Source organism: Choloepus didactylus, chromosome 23, assembly GCF_015220235.1.
Source record: "Choloepus didactylus isolate mChoDid1 chromosome 23, mChoDid1.pri, whole genome shotgun sequence".
Classification (NCBI taxonomy): domain Eukaryota; kingdom Metazoa; phylum Chordata; class Mammalia; order Pilosa; family Megalonychidae; genus Choloepus; species Choloepus didactylus.
The window spans coordinates 2,309,323-2,328,063 of NC_051329.1; the positions used below are offsets into that span (position 1 = coordinate 2,309,323).

At 55.9% G+C, this 18,741-nt stretch overlaps 1 protein-coding gene across 6 annotated transcripts in view; it reads left to right on the forward strand.

Annotated features, from left to right (window-relative positions):
- The window catches only part of RIMBP2 (RIMS binding protein 2), a 220,841-nt gene that overhangs the window by 112,805 nt on the left and 89,295 nt on the right, over positions 1-18,741 (forward strand). For all 6 annotated transcript variants that reach the window (XM_037817065.1, XM_037817066.1, XM_037817067.1 and 3 more), the window contains exons 5-6: positions 7,166-7,270; positions 17,418-17,468. In XM_037817065.1, the coding sequence (XP_037672993.1) occupies positions 7,169-7,270; positions 17,418-17,468 (153 nt within the window). In that variant the 5' untranslated portion in view covers positions 7,166-7,168. The remainder of the gene's footprint in view (positions 1-7,165; positions 7,271-17,417; positions 17,469-18,741) is intronic.

The following is an 18,741-nucleotide window of genomic DNA, read 5'->3' on the forward strand; positions in this document are numbered from 1 at the left end:
GAAATAAACCGGCCACGTGGAGAGTGCTCCACACGGCGTGGGGTTCTGTGCGCGTGTGTGTGTGTGTGTGTGTCTTGCCTCTGTGTGTGATACGTTAAAAGGGAAGGTGCCGGAAACCAAATATTATGAATCTGCTGGGATTCTGTCTTGGGGAAAATGCCGGGGCTTTCTAGAAATGTAATTTCAGACTCAGGCCAGTGGCGGCCAGATTATGACGGCTCATGGGAGCTGTGAGAGAGACATGGCCACCTGCCCCTCCCCGGCCCCCCAGCCCCCCAGGAGACGTGCGGAGGGGCTCTGTGCTGGCCATGAGCCCGTGGCTGCTGCGTGCAGAGGGTGGGGTGGGCTCTGCCAGGGGCTCAGAGGGACCGGGAGCCCCTCCGGGGTGGCGGCGGGCAGCCCCCCAGCTGGTCTCGTGCCAGGAGTCCCCCCGGAATACCAGTGCCTCCCCCGGTGTGAGGGTCCGAGGGGAGTCTCCCAGAGTGCAGGATGTGGGTGCACAGGCCGGCTCTCTGGGGTCGGTCGTTTGCAGCGGGATGGCCTTGGCCCCCGGGACTCGGCTTCCTTCCCTGTCGTCGGGAACAGACACATTACCTGCCTCAAGGGCTGTTGTGAGGCTTCCCGGGTTTATACGAGCTCAGGGCTTAGCACAGCCTCTGAACCCACTCCCCATGGATCTGCTCCGTGAGGACGGTGAGGGTGGGGTCCCGACAGGGCTTTCGGGGAGACTCTGCCGGTGACTTGCTTCCGGGAACAAGGACACGGTTTGTCCGGCAGCTGTAGGGGCCAGGCTGCGGTGGGCTCTGAGCAGGGTGCTGGTTGCTTGGCCACACAAGTGGGGTTCAGGGCACCGCAGGGGTGCCTGGTTCTGCTTCATGCCCCACCATCCCCCAGACCCCGAAAGCAAAGCAGTGCCTTCCTCACCACCCGCACGGATGAGTTCCCGTGTGGGTTGAATTCGGCCTCAGCTGTGGCCTGTGGACTCTGCCCCCCGCCCGGGCTGTCACCGTCCCCCTCCCCTCTGACGTTCCGGCTGCTGGACGCGTGGGGCTCAGCCTTCACACACACCCACACTGTCCGCACAAGGGGTTCTCCAGTAAGGAACTAGCTGCCGGTGGCCTTGCTCTTGAGGCTCCGAGACAGGCGGCCGCCGAGCCTGCGAAGCTCACCTGAGCACTTCTGACAGTGACACCCCCAGCAAACCGAGCCCCCCTACCTCCCCACCCGCCTGCTTGCACCCCAGCTTATTATCCTGCTGCTGCTGAGAATGTATCATTTTACTCCCAGAAATCATGTTTTGCTCTCTGGTTGTTTCTTCCCCCAAATTTAATTGAAATAGCTCCCAAGCTGTCACGATCCACAAAGTGACTCTTATTTTGAGACAAGACTGAAAAGTCCCAAATGTTCAGTGAATGACATTAGATGCTACAGAATTAACTAAGTTATGTGGCAGCCATAAATACTACTGAAAAATACTTTAGACAGGACTGTTTGAGAAGAGTCAACAGAAACCTAAATCAAATAATTTTACCCAAAAAAATTGGTCTATAAAATGGAACATTTGAGACAGGTTGGGCTTCAGGCACAGCTGAATCAAGGTGTTCAGATGATGTCATCAGTAGTAATCCCTTTTCCTTTTTTGTCTCTGCTCCCTTCTTCCATGTTGGTTCAGTGACCAGGCAGGTCTCACCAAGACGTGGCAAAGATGTGACCCAGCCTCTGTGTGCACACCCTCCCAGATGAGCAACCATGGAAGAGAATGCCTCTTCCTTTGCCAGTATTTCCAGCAAGGCCTCAGAGTCGAGTGCCATTGCTCTAGCTTTGGGTCATGGAACCATATGCCAAACCCTGGAGCTGAGGGCCAGGGTTACTCCCCCACATCACGAGACTGAGGGTAGGGAGATGGTGGTCTCCCCAGCGAGCATTCAGGGTGCTGCCAACACAAGAATGGGGGCACATGCTGGGTACATAGACCCAGCAGATCTTCCCAGCAGATCTTCAGTGCGGGAAAGGACCAAGGTAAGACGAGAGCAACGGAGAGCAAATTCCCAGGGAGGGTGGGGTGCGCGGACCTGGGATGTAGGGGTTTGTGGCCAGGTTGGAGGAGGTGGCTCACTGCGGGCAGAGGGCGTCGTAGCTGAAGGCTGGACTGGCACGGGGGGCACTCAGTGGCCTCTCGGAGGAGCGGTTGATGATGGGCTAGGGGAGGAAATGGGAGAGCTAGGCTCTCTTAAAGCCCGTCGTTCATCTGTTCGCACGCCGAGGGTCTTCGTGCCAGGTCTGGGGTCACTGTGAGGTGCCCACCCTTGTAGTCGAACCACGGGTGGGGGTGCAGAAGGCTGCGCCAGGGCAGCACGGGAAGTGGGGGTGGGGGTGTCTCCTCCCCGTTTCCTCCCTCTAGTCCCCCACCTACTCGCCACTCACCGGAAGTGGAGGGCACAGCAGCCTGGGAGTCCTCGGCCGCCCTGGAGCCGAGGGGGCAGGTGAGGGGAGAGAGCAGATCGGGAGCCACGGAACGGTTGACCGGCCATGCCAGGATTAAATTCCAGCTGCTGGATCCGCCTGTCCTCACCGTGCATGTGCTGGGGAGCCACCGTCGTGTCCAGTTCTCAGAGTCCCCTGTAGGCTGTAAATGTGTAAATAAAAATGCACTTGTGTGCATGGAGCCAGGCTTGACCAGTTGTTCCTATACTTTAGAGACAAGCTTAAAAGATGTGCACATCGGTGTAAAATAGGAGTTTAAATAATCGAAAAGTCTAGTTGTGTGACTTCATTTAAATTCTTGGTGATCCCAGTGTCATGCAGATATGTCTGCCAGAGTGGTAAAAGTTCCCTCTCCTAGAGTCACCCTTGCCGTAATTTCTTTAAGGTCTCACCTCCCTGGAACTTTCCAGGAACCAGAGACCGGAGCCCTTCTGTCCAGGATCCCCCAGTGGCTGCACAGTCCCCGTGTCCAGTGTGATGAATGCTCTTTCTGAAGACTGGGAGGGCAGCTCTGGGCTCAGGTGGTTTCTGACAAATCGGTGGTCCTTGTGCTTTCGTCTCAACTCCTCCAAATATCTGCACACCCAAGTCCAGGGAGCCTGCATTTCCTGGCCCTGTCTCGGCATTCCCAGGGTGGGCTTAGCCCCTTCAACAGGACGTGGATGGGGGAGGCGAGGAAAATCGGGAGCTAATGACCAAAGGAAAACTCGATTCATGTCTCAAAACCAAAGGGCAATTTTCTGTAGGTGTCCCACCGTAGACATGGCTGCTGGTGATTTTAGAACATCCACACCCTGCAGAATCAATTGGTGTGTCCCTGTGCCAGGGTCGGTGAATACATTTAGCATCCTTTTGTGGCTTTGAGTCTCATCTGCTTCTCTTTTGCTGTTTTGTAGCCCTCACTAATTTCTCTCTAACCCGCTGCCCTCCCCCACCCGCTCCTAAGTGTGCCTCTCTCTCGCTGCCCCCTAACTCCATGGATTTCAACCTTCGAAGCTTCTCTCTGCCTCTTTTTGGCCCCACCTTCTTTTCCCCGCTGTCCCTTTCAGCGTCCCTCCGTCGGTCTGTAAAGCTGGCTCTGGGGGGACACATGTGGTGCAGGAGTGAAAGCAGCTCTGCCAGCGTCGATTTCCTCCCAGGCAGTTTGCTGGGGTGTCTGGTTCACGGCTTCTTAACTGCGTGGTTAAAATGTGGGACCCCTGGAAGTGAGCATCGGATTTTTCCCCCAACATCAAAGTCTGGTTTCCTGGCAGCACCTGGTGAATCTTCCCTTCACGATCACTGGTTGAAACATCGGCAAATATCAGTCATGCTCCTCTCGCGTGGGGAGGGGGCACAGCAGGTGGAAGGCGGCCTTGCCCCCGGGTCTAAGGGCACCTGAGAGAGGGGTAGCCGCGGGAAGGGATCAGAATCACAGGGAGCAGATGACAGGGCTCCTGCAGCATCATGAGGGAAGGCCTCGGTGACCTGAGGAGGGGGAGAGCTGGGGTCGGGCAGGTGCTCCGGGTTCATTTATCCCATCACACGGTGCCCCAGAGGCCCTCCCAGGCTCGGTGCCCCGGCCGACAGGGAGACCCGCCCCTGCTCTCAGGCCCCCATGGTGGAGGCGTGGAGAGCTGGGCGAATAGAGAAGATGAGCTCCACTAGGATCCAGGATAGGGGGGCCCGGGCATCCTGGGCACAGGGAGTGGTGGGTGCGGAGCTGCTGTAGGGGCCTCGGCATGGCCGCGCTGCTGGAGCACGGAGGTGGGGGGAGCAGAGGCTCCGTCACAGACGCGGGTCCAACCCCGTGGGAACCAGGTGGCCACGGTGCAGCGTTTGCTTTCTCCCCGAGTGCCGTTGGAAGGGCGAGGCCGGTCTGGGGAAGGTTGGGGGTGTTGGAAGCGTTTGCTGGCGAGTCGGAGGTGGGGGGAAGGTGTTCAGGAACCCCCTGGGCTTCTCGGCGGGGGACTGAGCAGATGGTGGGGTCGTTTCCTCAGACGGGCAGCCTGGCTTGCGAAAGGAGCTAACAACCGTGTCCTGGACATGCGGGATGTGACACTCCTCCTGCACATCCAGGGGGAGGACGAGCGGACAGTGGGACACGTGTGGGGACCAAGATTTAATTTGGAGGCGCAAGTTTATCGGTGCAGTTAGACCTGTGAAACCAGATAAGGTTGCCCAAGGAAAGAGGGTAAATGAAGCGGCGGCCGCTCTGGTGTCTGGAGAGCAGGAGAGGGGAGCCCAGAGGCGGCAGTGGGGGGGGCCAGGCCTGCGCGGCAGTGAGGGGGCAGTGAGGGGACGTGGGCATGGAGCAGGGACCCCGGGCTCAGCCACCTGACCGGGAGAATTTCAGCCAAGACTAGGAGGCAGCAAGCCAGACCAAAAAAACCGAAGAGCCAGTGGGCAGTGAGCCTGAGGTGTGAGTGAGGGGACGTGGGCTGTCGGGGAAGGTTGCATCTGGACAGCGGGACGCCATGGCTCGGCCACGGCCCCCAGTAGCCTTGTCCTCCCTCCACGGCCTCCGTCATCGTTAACTCAGGACTCTCTGAGGGCTGTGGGTGCTGGTGCGTTTGTGCTTTTCTGACAGCCGCTTTGCGGTGACCTGGTTCCTTATCCTGAGAGGTAGGCAAGCTCTTTTCGTTGCCCTTGCCCTGACCCGTCTCCAGACACTGTCCTCCCTTCAGCCTCTAAGCCCACAGAGGCATCTCTCGCCCTTTATCCGATGACCCAGCGCTGGCAGTAGCAGACCTGGAACTTTCTCCGTGGCTGGTTACTGTTTCTACCGAATCCTCATAAGGAAAAGGGTTTTCTCCTTTCACTCCTCACTTCCTTCCCCAAGCGAAATAAAGCTCACACAGGCCGCGCTGGGCAGTGCCCACTTCCACAACAAGCAGCAGTAGAGTTAGCTGGAACAATAATGTGATTGCACAGCTGCAGAATCATTCGTCCAAACCAGTTGGGGTCCCTGTCCCGGGAGGGTTTTGGGGTGAACATGGCTGTCGGCTCGTGCCAAAGAGGGGGCCGTGGTTCGGAAGGCGCTGGCTTTGGGTCGGTCACCCGGGGGAGGTCTTGGCTCGGATGGTTCCAGCTGTGTAGCCTTGAGCACCGTGCTCGGCTTCTGTTATGTGTTTCCCTGTTGGGGAAATCGTGCCCACAGCGCCCGGCTCCCAGCACTAAACAGCACCGCGCTGGCGCACAGTAGGTGCTTAGTCAGTGGCAGCAGCCCTTCTCGTCCATCGCCGCCAGCTCACCGAGGTGTTGTTGGAGTGTGTCTCCGTCTGTTGGAGGCGGCTCTGGCCCTCGCGGGCTGCACGTGGTGGTCAGTGGCGGTCAGTGCCCAGCTCAGCGGGAAGAGGCTCCCTGCGTCCACAGGGGAGGGACCCGGAGCCCCTCCACGCACAGGAGCTCCAACTCGGCGGGACCCAGACGCCTGTGTGGCCTGGTGCTTATTAATAACTGCTGTCGGCGTCAGCTGCAGTTGATACTAACTGATGTGCAGTCCGGGGGCAGGAAAGGAGCCAGGCTGCTGGGGGGCAGCCCTGGGGTGTGAGCCCTGGCAGTTGGGCTCGGGAGTGCTCACTCTGCCTTTTACTGGGGTGAGATGCCAGGAGCCCCCATCGCAGAGGGCCGGGTGGGGCGCGGGGAGGGGGTGAGCCCTGAGCAGCCGGTCAGGGAGGCCCCGTGGGTCACCTTAAGGGTTATGCGTCCCTTCCACGCGGCCTCGGGAGGGATGGGGGGGCGAGGAGCCGGTGCGAGCTCCAGGGGGAGAGCAGGTGGCAGGCGAGGGGGGGCAGAGAGGGTTTAGGGGGTGCTCGGGGCAGATGGAGGCAGCGGGGAGACAAAGATGCTGGGGGGCATGGCTGGGAGGGAGGCACTGGAGCCTTCCCTGAGCAGCTAGTGCTTGTTCAGGCAAAGACGGAAGGTGCTGGAACAAGCTCATCTGATGTCAGGAGGGGAAGCTTTCCTGGCCCTGGGGGCAGCCCGTGCAGGGCCCTGAGGTGGGAGCGTGCCCGCTGTGGAAAGGGCAGGGGCCGGGGTGTTGGAGCAGCGCTGGGGGGCTGAGGGTAGCAGAGGCAGGGCCAGAGAGGACCCAGGAGCCGGAGATGCAGTGCAGGGCCCGCCACCCACCCCGGGGCACTGCTGTGACAGCTCAGGGGTCGTGCCTCCAAATTCTCCCTCTTTACACCTCTGGAGGCGCGGGGGCCAATTCACCGGAGCTGGCAGAGGGGCAGGACCCGAGACCCAGAGGCTCTGTCGAGAGCCTGGGCTCCGCGCTTGAGTCCTGGGAGCCTCCCCAGCCATGGGGAGAAGCAGAGCTTCTCCGTGCCTCAGTTTCCCGTCTGCACAGTGGGGCTATTTACTGTTCCACCTCCTACAGTGACCGGGCGAAAAGCGTGGAATGGTCCCTGGTGCCTGGGAAAGTTCCGTTCACTCTGGGGTTGTTTGCATTTGACATAGAAAAAGAAAGTAGAAAAGAGGGGCGCACTTTTTCAAAACCAGGGAGAGGAGGAGAGTTCCCTCCGCGGGAGAGCCTCACGTTCTGCTCGGATGCTGGTTACACTGAAAACATAACGAGCACAATCAGGAGGAGGAAGGCTGGCTGGAATCAGGGTCCCCCAGGCTTGCTATGCAGCCGGCATTGAGGCAGCGTGGGGGCTCCCGGCGCCCGGCGTGACCCCTGACCTCCCGGTCCCCACAGCACATGCGCGAGACGGCGGAGCGGCGGCAGCACCTGGAGCTGGAGCATGAGCAGGCCCTGGCCGTCCTCAACGCCAAGCAGCAGGAGATCGACCTTCTGCAGAAGGTAAGCTGGGCCCGCTGGCCTCGGGGGTGCGGCTGGGGCGGGGGGCACCGTGGGGACGGCCCAGGCGGGGTGTGCTGCAGCCGCCCGGGCCTGAGAGCCCCTCCCTCTCTTTCCCTGCATAGAAAGATACGGGCTCAGTTCTGCTCTCCTCGGTCTTCTGGTTTTCCCTAAACTGACCCGTATTCATGTGCTGAAACGAGAAAACAGATGGCAGGTGGCCCTGCCTGCTTGGGGTGAGCTGTAGGGACAGCGGCACTCGCACGAGCCACCAGCCAGGAAGGGGCTGGTTCATCGATTGAAGCAGCGATTAAAGTTGAACGTGCCCCAACCTCATCACGGGACCCGTTGAAAGGGGTTTCCCTTCAACGTCACCGTGGGGTTGGGGCTCTGAGGGTGACCGCTGTGGGGCTGGAGGTGTGTGTCCCCCGAGGAACGGCCCGGGTTGCCCAGAGAGGAAGTTTGTACACGTTGTCCTGGCAAATCATGCTGAGAACTCTGTTTATGCTGTGAGCCCAGTGAGAACAGAAAAGAGATGACAGAGAGAAGAGAAATAAGAGGAACGAGGAGAAAAGGATGAGAACGCAGGGACGGAAGGAGGGAGGGGAGAGGGCGGTGCAGGGGCAGGGGGTTTCGACTGATCCAGAACATGCGTCTCCAGTGCTCAGGAGGTGCCAGCGTCTAGAGGGGCACCCTGTACCCCGCTTCTGTCATCAGCCAGGTCCCCTTCTCCGTCCCTTCCCCAAGCCCAGCGTCTCCACCCGTCCTGTCTGCTTGGTGGCGACAGGTGGGGGGTGCAGGGGCTGCCCGGGCCAGAGGGGAGCACGTGTCATGGGCTCGACGTCCAGCACCCAGCACAGCCGCGGGGGACGTCGGGCCGTTCCCCTTCCAGACACGCAGCCCCTCTGCCCGCCTGCCGCCTCTCCCCGCTGGGATCCTCAAACGAAGGACCCGTGTCGCTGGTGAGAGGAATGTGCTGGAGGTTGTTCTCGGGGTTTATTAGCAGAGCTGGCTGCTGGCGGGAGAGGACATCTGACACCGTGTCCCTCATCGCCCATCGCAGCCTCGTGTCAGGGACGGACTGGGTTCCTCCCGCCTGACGGCGTGTCACCATCCTCGTTTCCTGTCACAGGAAGTTGGCACACCGAGAAGCAGAATCTCATCAGATGTTATCCAGAAGGGATATTGCTGGACACGGGCAGAATATTACTCTCGTCTTCTCCCGCTGTGCAAAGGGCCTTTTCCAGCAGGCGGGAGACTCATGGAGGAAACTGCATCTGCCCCTTGCAGCTCCGGACTCTGTCCCCAGGCCGGGCCTGCTGCCAATGGGTGACGAGCCAGCAGACGTGCCAGGTTGCCCAGCTAGGCCCAGGAGATGCGTTTTATCAACTGAGCCTGAACTTTTATTTACTGATCATTGATGCCAAGGGAAAACTAGACCCTACTCTGTTTCTCAGCCCCAATTGGCCCTTTTGTGTATTAGCCAGTTTCCTTTGCTCCTGTTTTCCCTCATTCGTGTTCGTCTCTATTTGAGACCTATTGATGCTTCATGAGTGGGGCGAGCGGAGGAAAAGGAAGTAGACGAAAAAGGAATCAGCCAGTTTTGTCATTTCTTAGAAGCTCTGACTTGTAGAAGCAGTGGAAGAGGAAGGGTGAAGCTTGGGTGGAGCAGAGTCAAGAATTCTTCCCAGAGGTTGTGTTTCCGTTTGACTTCTGCGTGGACGGCCACCGAGCAGGAACCCTGACTGGGTACCTCGTCCGTTCGTTCCATGAGTGTTTGTTGTCCACCGTCCACGCGGCAGCCACACAGCGTGGGCTCCGGAACGCGGGGAAACAGGCGGTGAGGTCCGGGCATCTGCCCTCACGGAGCAGAAGGGAATGAACGAGGCAATGAGCAGTCAGATAAGTGCAGATCACGACGGGCCACAGAGGAGGTGAACAGAATGAGGGGCCGATGGCGGGCAGCGGCTGGGAGAGGAGGGAGTTTAGACGAGGAGGGCTCCCAGGCTGACCAGGTGGAGCAGGCGAGCGGCAGGGGCAGGAGATGCAGACGTCTGGGAGATCTCGGGTGTCCAAGGGTCGAGGAGGACATCAGTGTGGCCGTGGGTGGGCAGCCGGGGTAGGGGCCGAGATGAGGCCAGGGAGGGGCGGTCAGCCGGGCCAGGCTCCGTGGACGGCCAGGGCTCTGGACTTTAATCAGGAAGCCGTCGGGGGGTTGAAGCAGGAGGGTAGCAGGATCCGAGTCACGTTGTTTAAAAATCGCAGTGGCCACTTCCTGGAGAATGTGGTTTGTGAGCGGGAAGGAGACTCTTGAGGAGCCGAGCAGGAGGTGGCGGTGGCACCGCAGACAGAGCGGAGCCCGCGCGGGTGGGATTTAGGAGGAAGGGTGCAGCCCCGCTCCCGGCGCCGTTTACGGGGCAGCGTCGGGTGCGAGTGTGAGAGGAGGGACGAGTGCAGGCTGTTGCTTGGGGTCTCAGCTCCCAGGGCACTAGCAGGGGGCCTCCCCAGGCTGTTTAATGTGCTTTTTTCACTTTTTATTTTTAAATACGTTTAAACTTACGGAAGAGTTACGAAAATAATATAAACCCCATACAGCGAATTCCACTACCACCCCCGTTCCCCCAGATACACACATCTCCCAACTTTAACTTTTTGCCACCTTCAGGTATCATTCTGTCTGTTTATCTATCCATCCATATATCCATCCATCTTTCTGTCGGTCTGTATTGTCAATCCATTTTCTGATCAGCTGAGTGTAGGTTGGTGTACACCACGCTCCTTGAACACTTAGCACTGCCTTGCACACTTCCAAAGAGCAAGGATGTCCACAAATGTCACCACCTTATGTGCAGTTATCAAGTTCAAGCAATTTAACATTGATAAAAAGCTTACAGTCTACATTCCAATTTCTTCATGTCCCAACAATGCCCCTTTGAGTCTTTTCTCCTCCTTGTTGGATGCCATCCGGGGTCATGTGTTGCTTTACTTGTCATAGTCTCTTTACTTGCCCTTTTTTTTTTCTAAATGAGAGAAACAGATGTACAACATAAACTTTCCATCTCAACCCCTCCCAACACACCACTCAATGGGATTAATCACGTTTACGATATTGCGGTGCCCTGCTCACCTTCCGTTATCGAAACTTCATCCTCTCCCCAGACACCCTCCACCCTTTTTGCATTAGCTCCCCATTTGGCTCTCCCCCAACCCCTGGCAACCAGTACACTAATTTCAGTCTCTATGGGCTTGTATATTCTCAGGTATTTTCTTTGTAGTAACCATGGGGATTAAATTTAACATCCTAAATCTATAACAATCTCATTTGCTTTGATTCCAACTTAACTTTAATAGAACACACAAACTATGTTCCTATATCCTTCCGTCCCCCAACTTTATGTAGTTCTTGTCACAAGTTACTGGCTTATGCATTATGCGTCAAAAACCACTGATTTATCTTTATATTTTATAATTCTCCTTTTAGATTCTCTAGGAAGCAAAAAGTTAAGATACAAAACAAAAATATAGTAGTACAGGCATTTATATTGACCCATGTCATTACACTCACCAGGGATCTTTAATTTTTCATGCCCTTTGATCTACTGTTTATTGTCCTTTCCTTTCAACCTGCAGAGAACTCTCTTTGGTATCTCTTGTAGGGCTGGTCTAGTGGTGGCAAAATCCCTCAGCTTTTGTTTATCTGGGAATGTCTTAATCTCACCCTAATTTTTGAAAGACAGTTTTGCTGGAGACAGACTCCATGGTTGGCGCATTTTTGCTTTCCACACTTTAAGGATGCTTTCCCACTGCTTTCTTGCCTCCAGGGGTTCTGATGAGAAATCAGCACTTTATCTTATTGAGGCTCCCTTGCGTGTGACGTGTTGCTTCTCTCTCGAGGCTTTCAGAATTCTCTCTTTATCTTTGGCATTTGGTAGTTTGATTATAATATGCCCTGGTGTAGGTCTATTTGGGTTTACCCTGATTGGAGTTCATCGAGTGTCTTAGATGTGCATATTCATGTCTTTCATTAAATTTGGGAAGTTTTCAGCCATTATTTCCTTGACTGTCCTTTCTGCCCCTTTCTCTCTTTCTCCCTCTGGGACTCCCACAATGCGTATATGGGCTTGCTTGATGGTGTCCCGCAGGTTCCTTGTCCTCTTTTCCTCATTGTTTCTTCCTTCTGCTCCTCAGACTGGATGATTTCAATTCTTATGTTCAAGCTCACTGACTCTTTCTTCTGCCAGCTCCAATCTGCTATTGAATCCCTCTAGGGAATTTTTAATTTCTCTTACTGTGGTCTTCAGCTCTGTTTGGTTCCTTTTCATAATTTCAATCTCTCTATTGTTGTTCTCTTTGTGTTGTCTATCATTTTCCTGATTTCCTTTGGTTCTTTGTCCATGATTTTCTTCAGCTCTTTGAGCGTACTTAGAACCACTTTTTGAAAGTCTTTGTCTGGAATGTGTAAGGTCTTGTCCTCCTCATTGATGGTTTCTAATACTTTAGTCTTCTCCTTCACTTAGACTATCACATCTTGTTTCTTTGTAGGTTTTATAATCTTTTGTTAAGACCTTGACATTTTAATAGTTTAAGGTGTTGTTACTGAAATTTAACCCAGCCAGTGTTATGACAGAGCTTTCACTGAATGCCAGGAGCTAACAGAAGAATAAAAAAGAAAGCACCTTTCCCAGTCTTTGTAGACTGACCTGTGGGAATGCTCTCCTTCAGGGCCTTTCCATACAATGAGTTTAGAGAACAGCTGCAGGGCAAAGCACAGGGGCCTCCCTGATCTTTCTGCATGTGTCTTATTTTGGGCATTTGTGTATGGCCCTAGGCATTCCCCCATTTACACAGCTCCACATGTGCCCTCTTTCCTAGGAAGGGGGTTCCAGGCACTGCCCTGTGTGTCCTGCAGCCAGCCATCCCTCGCCCGGGCACTACAGTCTGATTCTTGTCCCAGTGTTCTGCAGGAGAGCTCAGTGAGCCTCGTCTCCAAGAGGGCAAGGTCTAGGACGGGGAGCCCCTCAGGCCAACCCCAGACAGATTGGGCCACATCTACTTGGTCCTGTGCATGCATGAGGGTCACTCTGCTCCCTCCAGAACCAGAACCAGGGACCACACTGTTAGTGCGGGTTGGTCCGTGCCCAGCCTGTTGGGGGAGGTGGGCAGGGCCGGCCACAGCACCAGGAGATCCCGCTGCATTCCAGTGGCTTTTTTCTTGACTTGGCCTTCGCCCTGTCTCTGCCGGCCTTCAGCTGTTTTCTGGAGCTTTGAGACAGATGTTTCTGGTGGTTCCTGCTGATGCTTCAAAGCTTCCATGGGGACGAAGCCCTGAAGTCTCTCTCTCTGCCAGCTGAGCAGGGCAGGGCCTCTATGATTTTTAACTATCAAAATCCAATTAGAAGTTATAACGTGTGATGCAAATGAGATCATTGGGAGAGTCACCCAGCCATACCCGTTGGCAGGGTAGGAATTGTTTCGGCTTTGGGGAGAAGTGATTCGTGGAGCTGCACACTTAAGATATAACATTTTTCTTTTTATATTCTTGGATGAAAATTAAAGTGATTAACAGTCATGATTGCAATCAAGTTATTCCACAAATGCGTGATGATTTAATTTAGCTTAAACCATTCACAGACCAACAGAAAGTGGGACATTCATTCTCTCCGTGTCTTTCTATCTGTGCGTGTGTGTGAGCTGGCAGGGATCGCGTCATCCAACTCCTTTGCTTTATAGATTAAAAAAGCACAAGCTGCATTTGCAGCTCTCGAGCTGTGGGAGGGTGCAGACAAACATGGTTTCTTTCAGACTCGCTCAGTTGCGTGTACTTGTTGGGGATTTTCAGAAGCAGCAGGGGATGGTTCCGAGTCATAAACGGAGGAAAGAAGCCGTGAAGGGCCCTGTGTGTTCATTTTCTGAGAGATGGGGAGGGGGCTGTGGCACCGTTCTCTTTCTATTACAAGCAGAGCAGCGGGATGCCGTCCTGTTGACGGGCTGGGGGAGCTAGGACCTGCCTTTCGTGACTTGGGGGGACCCAGGGAGACGCTTCGTAGCTCTCAGACAAGCTGAAGAAACCGATGGCCTCTCTACCCACAGCTCAGCGGGCGCCCGCTGCATGCCAGGGCTGCTTATCAGGCGCTGTCTTCCTCGATCCTCACATCAGCTCTGGAGTGCACACGGTTGTCATCCCTGTTGCCTCCCTGGAGAAACTGAGCCTAGAATATGAGCTGCTTTGCCAAACACCACGTGGCTAAGAAGTGGTGCAGATGGGATTTGAACCCAGCGCACATCAGCTCAGAGCCAGAACACTGACCTCCTGGAGCCAGGGCGCCTCTGCTCTAATGTTAGGCCCTGGTCCCCCTACCACGATAGAAGTCAGCAGAACTCTCGAGGCCCCAAGATAATTCTGGAGATATGTCAAGAACGCTTTCCATCCTCTCTGTCTACAATTCCCACTCTTTTGTGAACCCCCTCATTGGACCCGACCCTGACTGGGCCCCCGAAGCGGCTCCGGTTGGGGTCACTCACTCCCAGACTTCATGCCCAATGGCCCGTCTGTGTCCTCGCCTTGCTTGACACAGAGGAGGATTTTGAGAAGGCCAGTCTCTCCTCCAGAATGCCGGCCCAGGCGATGAGCTGGCATTGATGTCTCCATCTGTCCTTCTGGAGCCCGAGCTCTTGTCCCCGGGGGGCCCTCCCGTTCAGCGATGCTGAGATGCACCTGCTCACCGGCATGTCTGTTTGCCGACTGTGCCCACCAGAACATAAGTGCCACGAAGGCCGTCTCCGCAGCCTGGACCCTCACCTGTGGTGTCATGTGGGCTTAGCAGGTGGTGAGTGAGTGAAGGTGCTGGAAGCTACGAGCGAGCCAGTGAATGAATGAATGACTGGGAGGGCCAGTGAGCTCATCCGTGGAGGCGGCTTACAGTCACAGTGACACGGCCGAGATGCCTGGCGATCACTTCCAGTCCACACTCAGGAACTGCTAGTCAAGGGAATGAATGCGTGTATCCGCCAGCAACCCCTGCAGGATGCAGCTGCATAGGAAAGGAAGCCGGGGTTCAGGAGCAGGCTCCGAGTCCACTTGGGGGTGATGCCGAGGCCCTTTGGGCTTTCTCCCAGGCTGCCGGGGAGCTCAGGCTGGGCTCCTGGCCGCGGCTTCGGGCTCTCGGTCTGATCCCAGGTTGTATCCTCCCAGCAGGAGTGGCAGGGTCATCGCCCAGTGCTGGGAGCAAGCGGGGCTTTCCACATTTAAAGTCTCGTCTGCAGACCTGAGTGGTTTTCCTCCGGCTTGAAATTCCTCCGGCTTGTGGAATGATGGCTTCCTGTCTTAAGGCGCTTGCTGTAATGCGTGGCCCTGGTTGTGGTGGAATTGCCAGGCAGTTTATCACCAATGCTTTGGCTGCAGTTCGGCGATCCCCCTGGGCGTTCTGGCTCTCACTGTTGTACGTGGGTGGCAGAGCCGGGTCATGCACTGACCTGCTGCGTTTATTCCGCCCGGGATCTGCCTCCGTGCTGCCTGCTTCAGCGGCACATGCTGAGAACACCTGCTGAGCTCTCCGGCCAGTCAGGGACTCTGGTTGAGGGTCCTCAGAGCCCTCACCGCGGTTCCGTGTATCTCGTGTACTGTCAGTGGAGCTCACGGGAAGCAGCACCGCAAACGACCCACTTCCCGGCTCCGTCCCAGCCCAGCGTCCACGGGGCTTGGAGGGCGAGGGGCTGTGTAATGCAGCCCAGCGCCCAGAGCTTTAGCAATAGACCACACAACACCCCCCGCTTGCCCGCGCCTTCCCCGGCACGTGCTCCGGCTGCAGCGGGATATTGCAGCCTCCCGGACGGCAGCCCCCCGGCCCCCCACTGCAGGAGGGCTGTGCTGCCCGGAGAGTTTGGTTCCACTGTTTCACTCTGTCCCGCAGGAAATGGCATCTAAGTGAAGCTGGCGGCTTTCTGACAGATTGGCAGTGGCGCCCGAAAGGAGCTGTGCTGAGATGCTACTTAGAATTTGCAAGAATTCAGCGCTGCCAACTTGAACTGTTAATTTTAAGCATCTATTCTGAGCCTGCGAGTAGCCTATGAAACCGAGCTCCTGGTTTTCATCTGAAGCCCAGACGAGCATGTCGCTGCCAACTTGGCTGAGTTTTAGCAGCCTGCTGGGGAGGGGTTTTTTTTGTTTGTTTTTTTTTTAAACTCAGCCAGCTGAAAACCCTCTTTGACTTAACTGACTCAATGGAGGTGCTATTTATATAATCTTTATATGTTCTCCAGTGGTTTTTCTTTTTCTTCTATATGTTGTTTATTGTTGTTCTTGTTTTTGCTTTGAAAGGAACAATTTTTAGCAGTTGGCTACCGAGTTGGATTTGAGAGCAGCATAATTACTTTGCTGTTCTAGTCACTTCTCCAACTCTTAAAAACCTCACTGGAAGTATGTGAGAATAGAATAAAATGCATATGCATGAAGTTGATAGCAATCTCACATTACTTTTCACTTTTACTCTGTGCTGGGGAAGCCAAACCCTTCCCTCTTCCCAACCCACTGAATTTGGCGAGTGAGAAGCTGTGAAGATAGTGCTCCTTTGCTTACTTACGCTGTCAATAGTTCATCACTAATTATTCTCCAGCTGCCTGGAGAAGATGTTCAGAGTTCTAATTGTAAATCCGGATTTGATGTGTGGGCTCTTTGCCATTCCCGACCCTTGAGGCAGGGGCAGCAGAGCTTCGGGAGATCACCCTCTCTGGAAACGGGTGTTTTCCCACTTTGCTGGGATGGACGCATGACCACTGCAATGTGGTGCAGACAGGAGCCTGCAGTGGCTCTACTTTCCCACCTTAGCATGTGACCTCAGGCTCTCGTGAACTTCAGTTTCCCCATCTTTTAAATGGGGAGATCTTGTTCCCTAGTAGCTTATGATTGTTTCATGAGGATGCTTGGTTTCAAGTGACAGAAAACCTAAGAAAGACGGTTTTATTTGTGCACATAACAAAAAAATTTGACTTCAGAGGCAGCAGGAGCTATGTCCCAAATAAGCCACCTTCAGGTGTAGCTGGATCCAGGGCCCAAACAGTCAACTTCAGATGCAGCTGGATTCAGGATCCAAATGATTGTACCTTCAGACACGGCTAAATCTGGGGTCCAAAAAACTCTGTTGGAACTTGGCTGTGCTCTCTGTCTTGCCTCTGCCTTCCTCTGGGTTCTCGGTCTCCAGGAGGGGGCCCCGGCTGTTCCCACCTCATCCCTCCTGGTGGCAAGACGGCTGCAGTAGCTCCAGGCTCGACTCCTCTCAGGCTCGAGTCCATTAGGAAAGAGGGCTTTCCTCTCCTTCAGGCCTTGCAGGAAAAGTGTCAGTGCTCTGACTGGGCCATATGCCCACTCATGAGCCCCTCTCTGAGATCTGGGACTCTGCCCATACTAAGGATAGGGGAGCACTGGCTCCCCAACAAATTCAGGGGTTCTCCCCAGGAGAGGAAGACGAAAATGCCAGGCAGGCCAAAACAACAGGTATTTGCTGTCACTAGAACACTAGAACTTTGGGGCAGTGGCAAGAAGAAATAATAATGGGTTTGAGTTTTGTATCAGTCTGCTATTTGGTCCAAGGAGCAGCCACCCTCAAGAATTTCATTAGTGAAACGTGTAAAACCTCTTATTCCTGGGGGCAGGTGGTTTTACTTCACGTGATGTGGAGGGTCCCAGCCCCTGGAGCTGCCCCTGCCAGGGCCTGCCCAGGTTTCAGGGAGGGTCTTGAGCTCTTTGGGGTTTGTTTTGGGGTGGGGGGGTTTCTCCCAGGAGGTGAGGACAAATGAGGGAACAGCGGAGCTGCCTGCTGTTTTGGGAATGGGGTCAAACGGACCAAGTCGCCGAGGGTTTTCCTGCCGCTCTGGGCTCTCCCACCTTCCACGTGGGACCCCTTCCCAGGAGCCGAATCCGTGCTGGATTGGGAAGCACCTTCCGGTTTCACAAAGGGCTCCCATCCCAACCGAGACCCCTTCCGTCCAGTCCAGAGGGCAAAGTGGGACCCAGATTCAGACTCCCCAGAATTTAGGGATTTATCAGGGGGATAAAAATAAGTGACCCGTATCCTGGCTGTGTATGCATCACTGGTTCCTGTCTCTTTCTCCCTCCTGTAAATGTTTTCTGTCTTCTGTTTTCTTCATAAAACAGGCTCAGGTTGAAGCTAAGAAAGAACATGAAGGTGCGGTGCAGCTGCTAGAGGTAAGTGGGTGTCCTGGCTTCCTTCCGGGGTGGGGTCAGGCAGGGAGAACCCCCTGGTGCGTGCAGGTGATAGATGGCAATGAAGGGCCTCCGGGTCCGGGTTACTACATGTCCACGTGTTCTCGCATGTTGTCCCTATATGGCAGGTGCTGCTGTGAGCCCTGGTTTGCAAATGAGGAAACTGAGGCACAGAGAGGGTGGGCAATATTGCCTGGCCACACAGCCTCCGTCAGCTCCTCCCGGATGGCAAGGAACAGGGATGCACCGTCACTGCCCCCCTGGGAGAAAAGGCGGACAGGCCTAGTGGGCGTCTGCCATCAGACGTCCCCAGAGGGATGACTCTAAGAACAGTGCTCACCCTGGAGGGCTTGTGGCAGGTGGCACTGGGAGCATTTGCAGAACTAGAGCAGGGAGGAGCTGGGAATCGAAGCAGCCAGCTCTGTTCCAGGCTCTCCCACGGACATGGCCCCACGGGGGCCCCAGAGGCCTTTCCCAGCGCCCTGGTGCCGGGGGCTGGCTGGGAAACGGCCGCCAGATCTGGCCAGCATGGTGGTCCACGGGAAGAGCCAGGCCCCTGGCTCACGAGGATGCCAGCCCCCCCCGGGTGTGGGTGGAGGGGCAGAGCAGGGCCCTCGGGACCACCCTGCAGCCCCCGTGCCTGATAAAGGGACCTCCCTGCTGAGGACAAGGCCCTGTGGCCCCTGACCCCTCAGTTCCTGGCAAGGGGCACAGGGTGGCTGCGTGGGGGGCAGGCCCCCGCAGTGTGCCCCTCCCCTGCTTGCTTCCTTCAGGAGACATGGCAGGGGGCTTTCCCAGTTGCCAGAGGCAGCCCCCTTCTTTGAGATGGCCTCGTCCCTCGTCCCCGGGGAGTAGAGACCACTTAGAATATATGCCTTTCTTACTTCGCCTTTTAAAACGCATTTCTCTGCAAAAAGGGGCATGCCATTATCCTGTGTATTCAAATGGGTTTTCTGAACACGTCCCTTGGTTGGCAAGTGTGATGACCCGCAGGTGGACAGAGAGATGGCCTGGGGGCGGGGACAGGCCTCCAAGGGGCCCCGTCTCCCTGAGAAATCCCCTGCAGCCGCTGCCCGCATCCCCTACCCCACTTGGCCCTGCCTGGCTCCCAGCCAGAGCTGCGGTTTCTTTCTCCTGTGCCCCGAGTCTGGCGATTTGAGTGCATGGCTCAGGGACGGGCCCACAGTGCTCCTTGCCTCTGGAGCCGACAGGGGCGCGTGCTTGCCCACGGCCGCCGCCCGGGCCGGGCCTGCTG